Source organism: Microcaecilia unicolor, chromosome 2 (assembly GCF_901765095.1).
Source record: "Microcaecilia unicolor chromosome 2, aMicUni1.1, whole genome shotgun sequence".
In the NCBI taxonomy this organism is placed as follows: Eukaryota; Metazoa; Chordata; class Amphibia; order Gymnophiona; family Siphonopidae; genus Microcaecilia; species Microcaecilia unicolor.
The window spans coordinates 505,326,152-505,341,435 of NC_044032.1; the positions used below are offsets into that span (position 1 = coordinate 505,326,152).

The 15,284-nt window shown below is 38.4% G+C and overlaps 1 protein-coding gene across 1 annotated transcript in view; it reads right to left on the reverse strand.

The window, feature by feature from the left end:
• The window catches only part of SLC2A9 (solute carrier family 2 member 9), a 200,305-nt gene that overhangs the window by 108,108 nt on the left and 76,913 nt on the right, over positions 1–15,284 (reverse strand). The window contains exon 6 of the mRNA XM_030191186.1: positions 3,522–3,667. Coding sequence (XP_030047046.1) covers positions 3,522–3,667 — 146 coding nt within the window. The remainder of the gene's footprint in view (positions 1–3,521; positions 3,668–15,284) is intronic.

The following is a 15,284-nucleotide window of genomic DNA, read 5'->3' on the forward strand; positions in this document are numbered from 1 at the left end:
TCCTTCCTTATGCCAAATCGTTTGCAAGATACAAGTTTGTACACCAGGAGTCAGGGGATGGCCCTTCTTGCCTTCAGCACACAAATTCATTTGGAAGCCAAATTGGAGAGACACACAACACTGATTGGGGGGGGGGGGGGGGGAGACATGACAACATTACATTGGTACAGGTGATGTCATTGAGGTGGGCATGAGGACAAAGAGTACTGTTTCTGTGCAGTATTGCAGGGATGTGGGAATGGTTTTCCTTTCTAGTACATTGCTTCTATTAATGGATGTGCATGTGCACATATCGCTGATTACCCTTGAATGCAGACTACAGTTAGTGCTTACATTGCTGAGGGAGCTCTTATATGTGTTGCTACAGGAGGGGGACCTGATAGCTCAGGCCCAGTGCTGAGGAGGGGGGCATTCCCAAACACTTACCTTTACAGAGTGTCCCTAATTAGAGTCCATGCTCTAATAGAGACGGTCCTCGGTGGCAGGTGGTGCATGAATAGGCACCTTTTGTGCCTCAGGCAAAGGTGCACTAGGCACAACCTTTCAGCGTCGCTGAAGTTAGGCTCTCTTCTCAGAGACATGTATTCTCACTGAATAGCCGTTGTAAAATGTGCATCACCTTATATGCGTGATGGACATCCTTACATGCACAGTTCCATATATGGACGACCATCCCATATATGGATGGGTTAGCACGTGAACATTCTGACCCATATATGATGGGTCCGCACGTGGATGACCATCACACATTGATGTCCATGATGTGCATGGACCGTTGTCACACGTGCGGGGCCTTATATGTACGTCTTGTAGCGCTATAGAAATGCTAAATAGTAGTAGTAGTAGTAGTACATGTTCATACGTGCGGAGCCTTCCTTATAAGGATCATTATCAAGTGTGCGAACCTCTTCATATATACAATAAAATATGAATTTTCCTTATATTTCTAGTACCTGGATGTTCTGCAAGTACAATGAATGTATTTGCGAAACATCCAGGTACAGGAAATATAAATAACATTCATAGTGCGAAGTACACTAAAAAGGACGTGTTTCTTGCAGAACTGCTGAAGGACGGCGGTTCTGTAAGATGGACGTCCTTCTACAGTTCTGTGAGAAACACGTACTTTTTACTACACTTTGGACATCCCTGATTTGGACATTTTGCACTGCGATTTTGGAATGTCTAAGGACGTCCATACTATTTTTTGATTATACTTACCTGATTTTGGACATCTTCATGAGGACATCCAAATTCAGACATGGATGACCTTTCAAAAATGTCCCTCCACGTGCATACTTCTGCACAATCTAGGCAGCCTGTTATAAATTTACCCCCACACCTATTCAACAATGTTTGTTTATTTAAGTTCAAACCATTTTTATTGGATTTTTAAACAAAGTTGAGAAACACAACAATATTTATTAAATCTTACCTGGATTAACTGGGTCTGTAAAATATTTTATTGAATTTAGAAGTGCTGAAAGCATACAAATCAGATATAATCTTTACTGATGCTTGTCAGTGTTTGGCATTACTATTTCACCAAGAAGATGCTAAAAGAAAGTGTTATTAATATTCTGCTTTTAAATCTGTTTCATTTGAGTGCTTTGCCCTTCACAAGTTCTCTTCAACCAAGCTGCAAAATAGTCTTGTGTCCTAAAGCTACAAATATAAATTATCCAAGAACTTGAAAAAAAAATAGCTATTTCTGATCTTGAGGGCAGAATAAAAAGACTCTATTTCTGGCGACCATTGATCTTCTTTTGTTTCTTACATAATAGACTGAGCTTTCATTATTTCAGCTTGAGGGCAGACCTTTGTGTAAAGTGTTCACCTAATACAAAATTAAAGTCAAGATCTATTCAAGTTATACTTTTAAAAAGCTGTACAAATGTCTCATTTGTGCAGAACAATCTAATAATGATATAGTTTCATAGTTTGGTTGCAAAAAGCCTAGACGTTCATCAAGCTCAACTTTATGATAGCAATCAGGTTCAGTGCAAGGTTTTTTGCCAACCTAGATAAGTGTAAAAATCTGTTGCTTTCATCCTACAACACCCCTGTTGCTCCTCTCCCTCCCTCCTTTCTCTTGTCTGCGTACTTCTTTAATACTTTGACATGTCATCTCATCCCACGATAGTTCATCATTGACACCTCATCACTGAGACACCTGGAGGAGCATTTTCAAAAGAACGTACAAGACATCAGGGGCTTTGTTGGTTCCCAGAACCAGCTTTCCGGCGATGGCACAAGGGTTCACTCCCAGTTTGCGCAGATTGCTGTCTCTTTTCTATTACTCAGTTTATAAACTATACACCTACATGAAAATTTCACCTATGTACATTACTCTGTAGATGGTCTCAGTTTTCCACTGTTCCTTGATTCCATTTAATTTAAAGAGGTATACCTGAGGAAACTCTTTTGTTTTTCTTTTACTGTGTTTTTCCATTTGGTAATTTTATTTCATTTCTGTGTTTTAGAACACATCAAATCATTTTTTTTCATGCTAAAGCCATTTACTGTATCATGCACTAAATGGTTTTTAGCATAGTCTACAGAGAAACAAATTTTGGAAATAATACAAAAAAAAGTATCAGTGTCATTGTGAGCATGTGGAATATAATTCTGTAAGAGGGCCTTTATATTTAAGTGACTAGAATGTACCTGTATATTTTTATGAAGAAGAATTTATGCCAGACAGAGCTGGTGTAAATCTTCACACCTACATTGAAGAAGTGTGTGCATAAATTACATGATTCTAAAATTTGGGGATAAATTCTATATATGGTGCCAAAAAAGTGGTATTCTTCAAAACACGCTTAACATTGGGCATGGATTTGTAGATTGACGTTTACTCTCGAAAATCGCGCCTAACTTTGGGCACAACCATTTGCAATAACTAAAATGTGGTGCAAATACTCGCATCTAAATTTAGGTACAGACACCCTTACTCTCTAACTAAATGCTTAATGGAACACCCCTGATCCACCCTTGACACGCCCATGACTCTACCATTTCCATACCCCGTTTTTTAAACTCATGCGTAAAATTTACATGCAGATCTCACGTCTAAATTTCAATTAAATCTAATATGTGCCAATAATTACTTGTTAAAAAAAAACACTCATTCATGCAAATTAGCTCATTATGCAATTAAATTGTGTGCAAATTGGGTGTGCCCAAATTTCCATGTGCAATTTTTAGCAACTTTTATAGAATTAGGGGGTAAATACATAGCTGTGCATCCACCCACGGTCTACCAAAATTCCACCTATGTGAATGCTCACCTGCAAAATATACTCCATCAGAGACTGACGTGTATTTAAAAAATAGCATGTAGATAAAATATTGCCATTTACAGGTGTAGGTATTCATATATGAGTGTATATGACTAGACTATAGGCCTTTAAGCACATACTTGATACCTAAACATAGACAGCTTCTTATAGAAGTACCCCCTTACTGTACACACTTTCTTCAACCTCCATTGAGAAATAATACAGTCGAAACTGCTTTACCTTTCCAAAGAGTTCCGGTAGTCCCAATATCTGGCCACTGAACACTCCAACACAGATTAATATTGCTGTAACCTGTCCCAGAGAACCACGGATATGCTTGGGTGATATTTCACTCAAATACATTGGAAGTGTACTAAGAGCTATGCCTGTAAAACAAACAAGCAAACTACAGGTTTAGAATAAGTCTCAGGCAGAATATTTTTCATAAATATTTGCCCATAGCACATTGGCTACCTGAAAATAGCCCTCATTCAGTTCTGCTAGAAAGAACATAACACAAGCACTTGTAGACAGATTGAGGGAATACAGTCTGGAAAGGAATGACTGTGGGCCTTATTTTTTTGGATGGAATCAAAGAGGCCTAGTTACTAGCCTGTTGCTTAATAAATTCCTTGGCAAATATATGTTTATATTGCTGCAGCTGGGAATACCATGCATTTCTGCCCCCAGCAAACCACAAATAGTGGGCCAAAGATTGGGCTGGTGCTTAGGCAAAAATTCAATCCCAAAAAGCTCTCCCGTCCATTTATAATCCCTCACCCATGATCATCCTTCCAGCTCTCCCATCCATTTATAATCCCTCACCCATGGTCACCCTTCCAGCACCTGATAGGTAGTGGCAAGGTATGCGCAATCCCCAGAAGCTTCTGCATCACTGGTTTCTTGATTCAAAATGGTAATTTTAGTCCCCCTAGCTGTAGTTTTGTGGTATTACTGTTAGGGGGTCAGACTTCCATTCTGAGTCATTGAGCCAGTGGGCACAAACACCTCCAAATCAATCCTGACACTACCCACTACCCACCAAGGAGACCCCAGTAGGTTCTAGGGAGGCACAGGGCTGGATGAGTTCCTGTGAGAGTTGGAAAAGTGATTGGGGTGTACGTACTACCCATAGGTCTCTTTAAGTTTCTGCTTCGGAGCAAACTTAACAATATCTCTTGAGCCATTGTTAAGTCTCCATGAATAGCATAGGCTGTGAAGTTTAAAGCAAGCTGCATTAAACTTGTATGATCTATTTTGCATAATAATGAGATGCTTTGCATATATTTGCATGTGACATCTATTTTTAAGGCATATTGGATCAGATTTTTAATGCATGTTTTCAATTGTATTAACTGGTGTTTTAATGAACGCTTGGTCATTTGGAAGAGGTTGTGCCTGTTGATGGAAATATAGAGATGAGGGGAGGACTGGAATTGTAGTTTGTTTGTTTTTTTGATAGCACGGAGTTAACAAACCTCTGGTCTCTGGGAACCCCAGGCTACTCTGCTTTTTAAAATATGATATGCATGAGATATAGTTGCATATAATGGAGGCAGTACAGGCAAATAGATCTCACGCATATTCATTGTGGATAGCTTTAAAAAAACAGACTGGCTTGGAGATCTCCAAGGACTGATATACAAAGTTAATTTAGGGGAATGAGGGTAGTGGGGTGGGATGGTTAGGTTATATGGTTATATTTAAGGATTGTATGGGTTTTATTTTAGAGGGAGAGTGAAATTGTTGGAGGCTATTTTTATCTGGGGTTTTTGTTTTATTATTACACACTTCAGACCAAGGATTCTCAACCACTCCTCAGGACATACCCAGCCTGTCAGATTTTCAGGCTATCCACAATGAATATGCATGAGATAGATTTGCATACAATAGAGGTAGTGCATGAAAATCTATCTCATGCATATTCATTGTGAATATCCTGAAATCCTAACTGTCTAGGTGTGTTCTGAGGACTGGTTTGAGCACCCATGCTTCAGACCGATTGGAGTCTGGAATCAACTAGTGAAAATTAAAATAAATAGTAAATAGACCTCATTGAGTGGCTTTTCAAATCCATGGATGTTGTTTTTAGCAATTGCAGATGCAGAAAAAAATAGATACTATCTACAGATACTATAAACCAATGGCAGTTTTCAAAAGGGAAGTGCATGCCTGCATTTAATTTCATTCCATTTATGGAGGGGGGGGGGGGGGGTAGTTATCAAGTGATATAAGGCAGACTTTTACCATACCTTGATTTACTTTGGAAGTCACCAACCTGCAGTAGCTCAGTACCACAGGTTATTGACTCCTGTGGTAAATGAATAACACTGCTTTTAAGCCATCTCACAAGCAGTGTTACTCTACTGACCCAGGAGTATCAGGTCTCAAAGCCATGGCCCAATGCTCCTGGGCTGCTTATTAACAGGGCCAATCCTTGCCAAATCCAACCCCTGCCCCCCAATGACAATACAGTAACCCAAGACTGACTGTCACTTGTCACAAGCCCCTCCACCAAGCAAGATCCCTCCTGGATCACAACCCTTCTCCACATGGTAAGATCCCTCCCAAATTACATCCACATGGAAAGCCCCCCTCTAATCACTAAGGGGTCCCCCAACACCCTGCAAGCCCTCCAGGGCCTACCATCGACATCTCTGATATTCAGTGGAGTCAGGCAAGAGCAATCACTAGTAGCTCCTACCCTCGCTGGTGCCAAGTTCAAAATGGTGTTGGCTACCACTAGCAATAATCTTGTAGTACTACCACTAGGGGGTCACTGGTGCTATTTTGAACCCAGTGCCAGAGAGGTCAGGAGTGACTAGAGATTTTTTCTTCACAACCCCACTAGACACTAGGGATGCTGATGGTAGGCAAAGGGAGGGGAGCTATGATCATGGAGGGCATAGCCTTGGGCTGCAGTATTGTTATCAGGGGGGATGAGCAAGCTTCAGAGAGCAGTGGCCCCTTTAAGATGCAGCCCAGGCATTAAAATAACCCCAGCCTTTTGCATTTAGATAACACAATAGAACATATTCAAGAAACTATTGCAATATAAAATGTAAAATTAAAACAAAACAAAATCATCAATTCCTTAAGCTGGCAAAAATAAATGAGCCTTCAACTTCTTCCAGAAAGCCAAGTAATTTAACTCCACATAAATATCTCCTGGGAGTGAATTCCATTTAAAAAGTAATTTAACTTGAAACACACACTTTCTACTAGCAACTTTCTTAGCTATTGCCAATGGGTGGGGGAGGGGTCAAAAAAAATCTCCAGCTTGATGGTTTTGAAGACAGCAATATAGCCCAACCGGGGCGTGAAGATTTTCACCTCGGTGTGGTGCTTGTTGTGGAATATAATCAGTGGGAAGTAGCTCACGATAAGATAAGTGAATTTAAATATTTGTTCCAGTGCCTCTTGAACATATGAACTATGAATTAGTCAATATAACCTTATAAGAGGGATAGTGGCACGAGAGATACCTTTTGGATTGTTACGTTTAATATATTCTTTGAAGTGTTTGAGCACTATTGTGGTTTTTGCGAAGGGAACACGCATTCAAATAAAAAAAGAATAATAAAACCACGGAGAGGCTCTATGATTGAGATGCTCAACCACCCAACAAGAAGCACAGATATTGGGCAAATTCTCGTGTTATAGGGTGAGTTAATACTCTGAGAGCCCTCCAAAAAAATTCACCAAGATGCCATTAAAGAATACTAGTGTAAGCTGGCACTGGTACACCTAAAGTTAGGTGCCAACTGTTAAGCTAAGTCAATAACAGTCACAACTGAAGTGTGCATAACCTATAGAGTTCTATAAGGTATAAACATATCAAAGAGACATGCCCATGACTTGACCATACTCCGTCCAGCACTTATTGCTGAGCAATTTGGTGACTATGTTAAAGAATAGCACCTAGCACTTAGACATGTAAACACCAATTAGTGGTGGCAATCATACACATAATATATTAGTATTCTATAATGTATAATTGCCCATAAATTCTATAAAAGTTGCTAAAAATTGCATGCAATTTAATTGAATAATGTGCCAATAAACGCAGATAATTGAATGCTAACAATTATCGTTGCCAATTGGCACTAATTAAAATTTATGCATGTAAATTATGTGGCTGGATCCGCATGTAAATTTTACATGCGGATCCAGAAAGGAAGTGTCATGGGAGCATCAGGGGCATTCTCACAATTTATGAACACTGTTAATAGAATAAAGGGGATCTGTGCCTAATTTAGGCACGGGGATTTACACCATGGTTTCGTTGTTATAAATGATGCCTAACCTTGCGTGCCGTTTATAAAATAGGTCTAAGCACTATTTTTTCGGGATGGCAAATCAAATGCAAAGAACTGACAAGGAAGTCTGATAAGGAAGGCAAAGAGAGACTTTGAAAACAAGATTGCGTTGGAGGCAAAAACACATATTAAAAACTTTTTTAGGTATATTAGAAGCAAGACCACTGCTTCTTAACATATTTTTAATGATCTAGAGATGGGAATAACTAGTGAAGTAATTAAATTTGCTGATGACACTACAGTTATTCAAAGTTGTTAAATCGCAAGAGGATTGTAAAAAATTGCAAGAGGACCTTAAGAGACTGGGAGACTTGGCGTCTAAATGGCAGATGATGTTTAATGTGAGCAAGTGCAAAGTGATGCATGTCGGAAAGAGAAACCTAAACTATAGCTACATGATGCAAGGTTCCACATTAGGAGTTACCACACAGGAAGAGGATCTAGGTGTCATTGTTGATAATATGTTGAAACCCTCTGCTCAGTGTGCAGCAGTGTCTAAGAAAGCAAATAGAATGTTAGGTATTATTAGGAAAGGAATGGAAAACAAAAATTTGAATGCTATAATGCCTTTTTATCACTCCATGGTGTGACTGCACCTTGAATACTGTGTGAAATTCTGGTCACCATGCCTCAAAAAATATATAGCGGAATTAGAAAAGGTAGAGAGAAGGGTGACAAAAATGATAAAGGGGATGGGATGACGTCCCTATGAGGAAAGGCTAAAGTGGCTAGGGATCTTCAGCTTAGAGAACAGATGACTAAGGGGAGACATGATAGAGGTCTATAAAATACTGAGTGGAGTAGAACGGGGAGACGTGAATCACTTGTTTACTCTTTCCAAAAATACTAGGACTAGGGGGCACACAATGAAGCTCCTAAGTAGTAAATTTAAAACAAACCAGAGAAAATAATTCTTCAATGTATAATTAAACTCTAGAATTTGTTGCCAGAGAATGTGATAAAAGCAGTTAGTTTAGCAGGGTTTAAAAAGGTGAGGATAATTTCCTAAAAGTCTATAAGCCATTATTAAGATGAACTTGGCAAAATTCATTGCTTATTTCTAGGATTAGCAGAATAAAATCTATTTTACTCTTTTTTAGATCTTGCCAGGTACTTGTGACCTGGATTGGCCATTGTTGGAAACAGGATACTGGGCTTCATGGACCTTTGATCTATCTCAGTATGAGAACACTTATGTTTTATGATTTTTTTTTAGGTGCCATTTATTGAATTTAGTCCTTAGTGTCTATATTTAGGTGCCAATTTATAGAACTGCTCTTCACTTGTTTTCTATGCCTTTATGGGCCTATATAGACTATATGTCGTTTTCTTGTGGTGTAATTATATTGAAAATAATAATAATAAACAGTGCCTCTAATATGAAAACTAGCCAACCATCATGAAGCTTCTGATGATTCACACTATCAATGTATTTTTTTGGAAAATTAGATAGAAGGTCTGTGGATATAAAACACCATTGGACATGGCAGTGAGGCAGAGAGTTTGAAAATTGCCCCAATGTATACTTCCTAAAATCAATGCACAGGTGTAGTGAATATATATAAACTCTTTTCTTTCAGATGTATACCCTCAAGATTGTGTAATGGGATTTGCTGACATTTATTTCTAGCAGTGGCACATTTCTTTGCAATGCAATTATAAGAGGAGATTCAAGCAAAAGCATAAAGTATGTTTCTTTTTTACTCTTAGAGCAGACACGGAAATGCAATTTAAATTCATTTGCACAGATGTTTAATTCAATTTAATGTATTAAAAACTGTGAACGAAATTAAATTAAAATGAAAGCAATTTTATTTTCATATTCTTTCACAGTGCAATAGCAAAATTACATAAATCAAACCTTTCCTGTTGAGTTCCATTAAAACTGTAAAACTGCAAAATTTTATCAGTTAGTGCAGTGTGGCATGTCAACACTGTAATGCCTTCAAGGTTAAGTTATTAAAATAAAACTATTTTAAAATACAAAAATAAAGTAAAAGACCTCATAAAAATGCCATTAAAAGGTTACAGAATACTAAGATTCTTCTTTCCAATAATGCCTCCCACCCAATCTTTCCAACACTTTCTAACACAGAAAACTACCTGCCAAATAAAAGAAACAGAATGACATGCATAAACGTTTGTGCATCTGATGCCAGAAAAAGACAAGAGCTCTAAGCAGAGATAAAGAGGGGCATTTTTTGATATGATGTCCAAATGGTGAAATAAACATTATCTGAAAACATTTAAAAATCAAAGTGCATAATGGAAGAAAAAAATTAAGGGCCTTGTAAGCTGTGGGAAGGAGTGGCCTAGTGGTTAGGGTGGCCTAGTGGTTAGGGTGGTGGACTTTGGTCCTGGGGAACTGAGTTTGATTCCCCCTTCAGGCACAGGCAGCTCCTTGTGACTCTGGGCAAGTCACTTAACCCTCCATTGCCCCATGTAAGCCGCATTGAGCCTGCCATGAGTGGGAAAGTGCGGGGTACAAAATAAATAAATAAATAAAATATGTGTGCTAGTGTTTCCACCAATCAAAAATACCCTATGCAAAATATGCAATGGCAATAGTGATCCCTGTGTCCCAAAAATGCCCATGGCAATGGCAGGACATTCCATTCCCTCAATGTACAGAACATGCATATATACCTCTGCACATGGAAAATGTTTCTCAGTGGCCATACACATGTCTCTGCGAAGGGAACCAAATTAAAGTGTTCCTGAGACAGAGCTCCTGTGTCTCAGGCAAAGGAGAAGGAAGAAGGCTTGACAGGTAATGGCATACACAATCCAACTTTATTGCTGCAATACATAAGACTCCACAAGGCTCCATGTTTTGGCACTTAAGTGCCTTATTCAGGAGTCTGACGATGTTAAGTTCTAAGAAAAATGCAGCCAAGTCTACCAGTGTTTGAGGGTCTTTAAAACAACTGTGAGTCAATAGGTACTGCATGTCCTGCCAGTATTTCTCAACTTACTATTTTATGTTTGGAAAGTGTAGTACCTATTGATGCACAGTCTTTTTAAAGACCCTCAAATATTGGTTGACTTGGCTGCATTTTTCTTAGAACTTAACATCGTCAGACTCCTGAAGCAGGCAGTTAAGTGCCAAAATGTGGTGCCGTGTCGAGTCATATATTGCAGCAATAAAGTTGGATTGTGTATCCCATTACCTGTCAAGCCTTCTTCCTTTTCCCGCTTTTTGGTTTGCTACTACCCCGTGGGAATTGGTTGTGTTCAGTTACCTCTTAGTTTCAGGCACAGGAGATACATCTTCAAGCACCACCACCCACATGCCCCCACACAATGCCTCCATGAGAGGATGGAGAACAATCAGAGTCTCCCTGGGAAGGAGGGTGTGCAGCATTGTCCCCCAGGATCACAGCACCACTTACGTGCAATCATCACACATAGGCAAGGTCATATGCACTGAGGTCCCTTTGTTGTTGTAACATGTTATTGCTTTTTCATAAGAAAGAAAAATGCACAGAATATGCAATGACAAGTAATTATGCTCCCCTTCCATTAACCATGCAAAGCTAAAATGAGGGGCTACATATATCTGGACCCCTTCTCCCCCCCCCCCATCCTGGCTGACACCTACATAATGATGAGAACATTGGCAGCAGCTCACTAAAGTATATTGAGACACCCAAGGGCACATCAGCTTTACTCCACTGCCCATCCCCACCTCCCAGCAACAGTGCACATGCTCCATAAAAAGGCAACCATGCCACCCTCTGTCCCCATGGCTGCCTCAGCTCACACGGCAGCTGTGCCTGTATAATGAATACCAATTCCCTCAGCCCCCCCCCCCCCCCCCAAATCTGCTTGTTGCCATCTGCCACTACCTATGTGAGGAACATTGTATGGCACGTGTGCTATTCTTTTCCCTCACTGATTTGCTCAGGAAACACTGTGCACTATTGTGTGTTATGCCAAAAGGTTTGTTATTCGGTTTCTTTACCTCCTTAATGCTTGTATTTTATTTCAGCTAAGAATAGCTGATATTTACATTTTGGATTTCTTTATTTTCTAGTTTTTTTTAAATGATAATGTATGACCTTACATTGTGCCAATTTGGTACCGGCACTGTGTCTTTTTACCGTTGCAGTTCTGAATACAGAGTTCTGGCTTGTTATATTATTTTATTAAGTCTGATTTAATTTTTTAGAATTTAGTATTTTCCAGACTGGCATTTTTTTTTTTTGCTTCTTTAGTCCCAGTTCCGCATGGGCAGATATTGAATTTACTGGCATTATAAGTCAGCACCTACAGCGTTGAATACAGCTGTCGGCATGTATGAATGTGTATGCTTTACAATCTTTACTTGATGTCGGTTCGGCTCTTATCTTTTTTTTTTACTAACATTGGCTGATTTTTATTGCTGTTGGGGGATAAGCTTATTAGCCACTATTCATTAATAACATTAATTTTACAATTCACTACCCATAGTGAGCAATTTTTACATAGGTGTTTGCTTAAGTTATGGCTTTTCCTCTTTAGTGGGGTGGAGGAGTAGGCTAGTGGTCAGTGCAGTGGATTTTGATCCTGGGGGACTGGGTTCAATTCCCACTACAGTTCCTTGTGATTCTGGGCAAGTAATTTAATCCTCCTTTGCCCCAGATACAAATCAGTACCTATATATACCATATAAACAGTTTTGAATGTAGCTGCAAAAACTATAGAAAGGTAATATATCAAGTCCCATTCCCCTTACTAGGTTCTTATCACTCTGTTCTTCTTGCTGTGGTCCAGCTGGCGCCAGTGGCTATTTTTCATCCTGTGTTCTTTGTTATTATTTTTTAAATCTTGTTTACTTTCTTCTAGTAACCTAGGGCCACTTGCTTGCGTACATACAGATTTAAAGTACTGATTGGGTGTTCTCCATTATACTTTAATTTCTATCTTAATAGTGCTATACATGTAGTGATTATGATTTTAAATTTGTTTAGGTTCTTACTGTACATGTGTTTAAATTTATTTGTTGCTATGAATTGACACTGACTATTGGTGTCTTCATCAATGTTCACTACCTAAGCAGGATTCTCATAAGGCCAGTTTTTATTATGCTTACTGTTTTACTATAGCTGTTTGAATTTCAAGATTATGACAACATGCTATGTGAGATGCTTTTTGTTATATTATTATTGATTTTTCAAGTGTATGATATGTTTATATTGATTTACTGATATAATTTACTGTATACATGTGTGTTGAATATGAAATGTTAACCTTGTCTTTAACCAGGGTCTGTAAGTGTTGATCAAGGGAATCTCTATCTGAAACACTTGACTTCTACATAGCAAAGAATACTTTATTATTATTATTATCATTTGCATTAGAAGTAGTGCTGTATAACTCAACATTTGTATCTTCATCTTCATTATCATAATGCTGTTGAATTACAAGGAAGGTTTTCAAAAAGTTGGAATCATTGTTGTTGTTCTAACAATTTTTAATCTGATGGCAAACTGGTTGAATATGTTCAAGAACCAACATAAAATGGCGCCAAAAGATCGTCGCTGAAAAAAAAATAGCGCAAATGGCACTCACTAGGCACTGTTTATAGAATAGCATTTAGTGCTGGAATCTGCAACTATCTTTAGGCACAAGCATTTACACCAACTGAACCCTGGTGTAAATCTTCGCCCTAAATTAGGCGTGAATTCCCCTTATTCTATAACAGCGCACATAAATTGTGAGAACATCCCTGATCTGCCCTTGACCCTCCCATGGAGAAGCCCCTTTTTGGAGCCACAAGTAAGTTTTACATGTGTAAATTTAAATTAATACCAATTAGCACTGATAACTGATTGTCAGGGCCCAATTATCAGCACTAATTGGCCCATTATTCAATTAAATTGCACCCAAATTTGCGTGTGCAATTTAAAGCATCATTTATAGAATGTGGGGGTAAATGTGTGGGAACTTTTCAGTCCTAAGGCCAGAAAAGCAGACTTCCTTTCTAAAGACTCTATCAATCCAGTGAACAGTCACCCCAATATAAAATTTTCCATGAGATGACCAGCAGTCTATTGTGGTAAAGACATGTCTGTTCACCAAGAATTGCAACCGGCTTCAGTTTCATCTCCATTTCAAAGAGACTCAACTCATCATTGTTCAGTTTGGCTGGAGACCAATTCAACAAACATAGGCAACTCCACTGTTCTCATAGGATATATTCACTGAACAGCAAAACTTAAGATGAGATGATCCACACTTTACATGACAAGGTTTGCAATAGTAATATCCTGTTCCAGGTTTTATTATTTCATTTGGTTTACCAAGGAATCATCATTTACATCTTCCTTCTGCTTTTACTTCTTACTTTTAACCGCAAGCATCAGATGTAACTGAGTAAAAGTAGTAAAAATTGGTGAAATTATTACTTCAGTGAAAGTAACAAATGTTATCCTGTACTTCTTTACAAGTAAAAGTGACAAAACTTTTACTTAAGTTTAGTAACTAATTTAGGGTTTCTTTTTACTAAACCATGCTAGCAATTCCCATGTGGCAGATGCAATATAGCCAATGGGCTGTCTGGTGTATTTATCACGCTGGGAAACGCTAGTACAGTTTACTAAAAGAAGCCCTTACTTTGTTACTAAACAACACAGATTTTGTAAATATTTTAATAATGTTAATAAAGATGTTGTTAATGTATATAAATGAATGAGATGTTTTACTTAGCAATGCAATTTTTTTTTTTTTGCTTCAACAGAACTTTACTTTTTAAAGTTCTGCTGAAGAAGCAAAAAAATTGCATTTACTTCGACACAACACCAAAGACCTCAAATAAGGCACAGGATATCCAATGTCACCAAAGCAGATTGAGATAAGTATCTGTCACCCCTCAATATTTAAATTACTTTCAGCAAGTTGTCTCAATTAAGCAAGTTCCACTGACACTTTTTTCCTCTACTTTATGACCCAGAATCCTAAATTAGGTAAGCATTTTTCCATCTAATTTATTTTCACGCTTTTGTGTTTTTTTTTTAATCTGTGTTTTAATGTGCACACTTTATTTTTCTAATGTCACTTAGCTGTAAAATTCTTTCCAGGACTCCCTTGTATCGGTGGGTGCCAGTGGAGTCTTCATGATGTTGTCACTCCAGTAAAGCAGGTAAATAGTCTATTGTCCTCCTTCTGTCTTCCTCTCTTCCTCTTGACACCTACTGCCTGCCTCTACCAAATAAACAAGGCAATTCTGACTCCCTAGTGTGTGTACTTCTCATTTTAGTGTGTCCTTTTCTTGTATGATATGGTATGGTATTATTTCTATTTGCACACTAGCTACCTAGTAAAATAAATGGGTAAATAAGGTGGTCTTTTACTAAGCCGCGGTAGCATTTTTTTAGCTCACAGTAGAAATCAGCTTGTGGTAAATGCCGAGACATCATACGAACCCACCCACATTTATTTTAGCAGGTTCACGTTATCTCTGTTTTCTCCCTGTTCTGCTTCAGTTCTGCTACTGACATTGAAGGTTATTATTTAAAGATCAAAGGAATTCACAGCACAAGTGCTGTGGAAATTCTGAACATTGGTAATGGTCAGACTGTCTCTCAAGTTCACTGTCAACCATGCAGGACAGGATTGGACTTCCAACCTAGCTTTTAAATTCTCACTTTAAATCTCTCAGTCACTCTTCACATCAAGACTCATATTCCCGAGAGAATCTAAC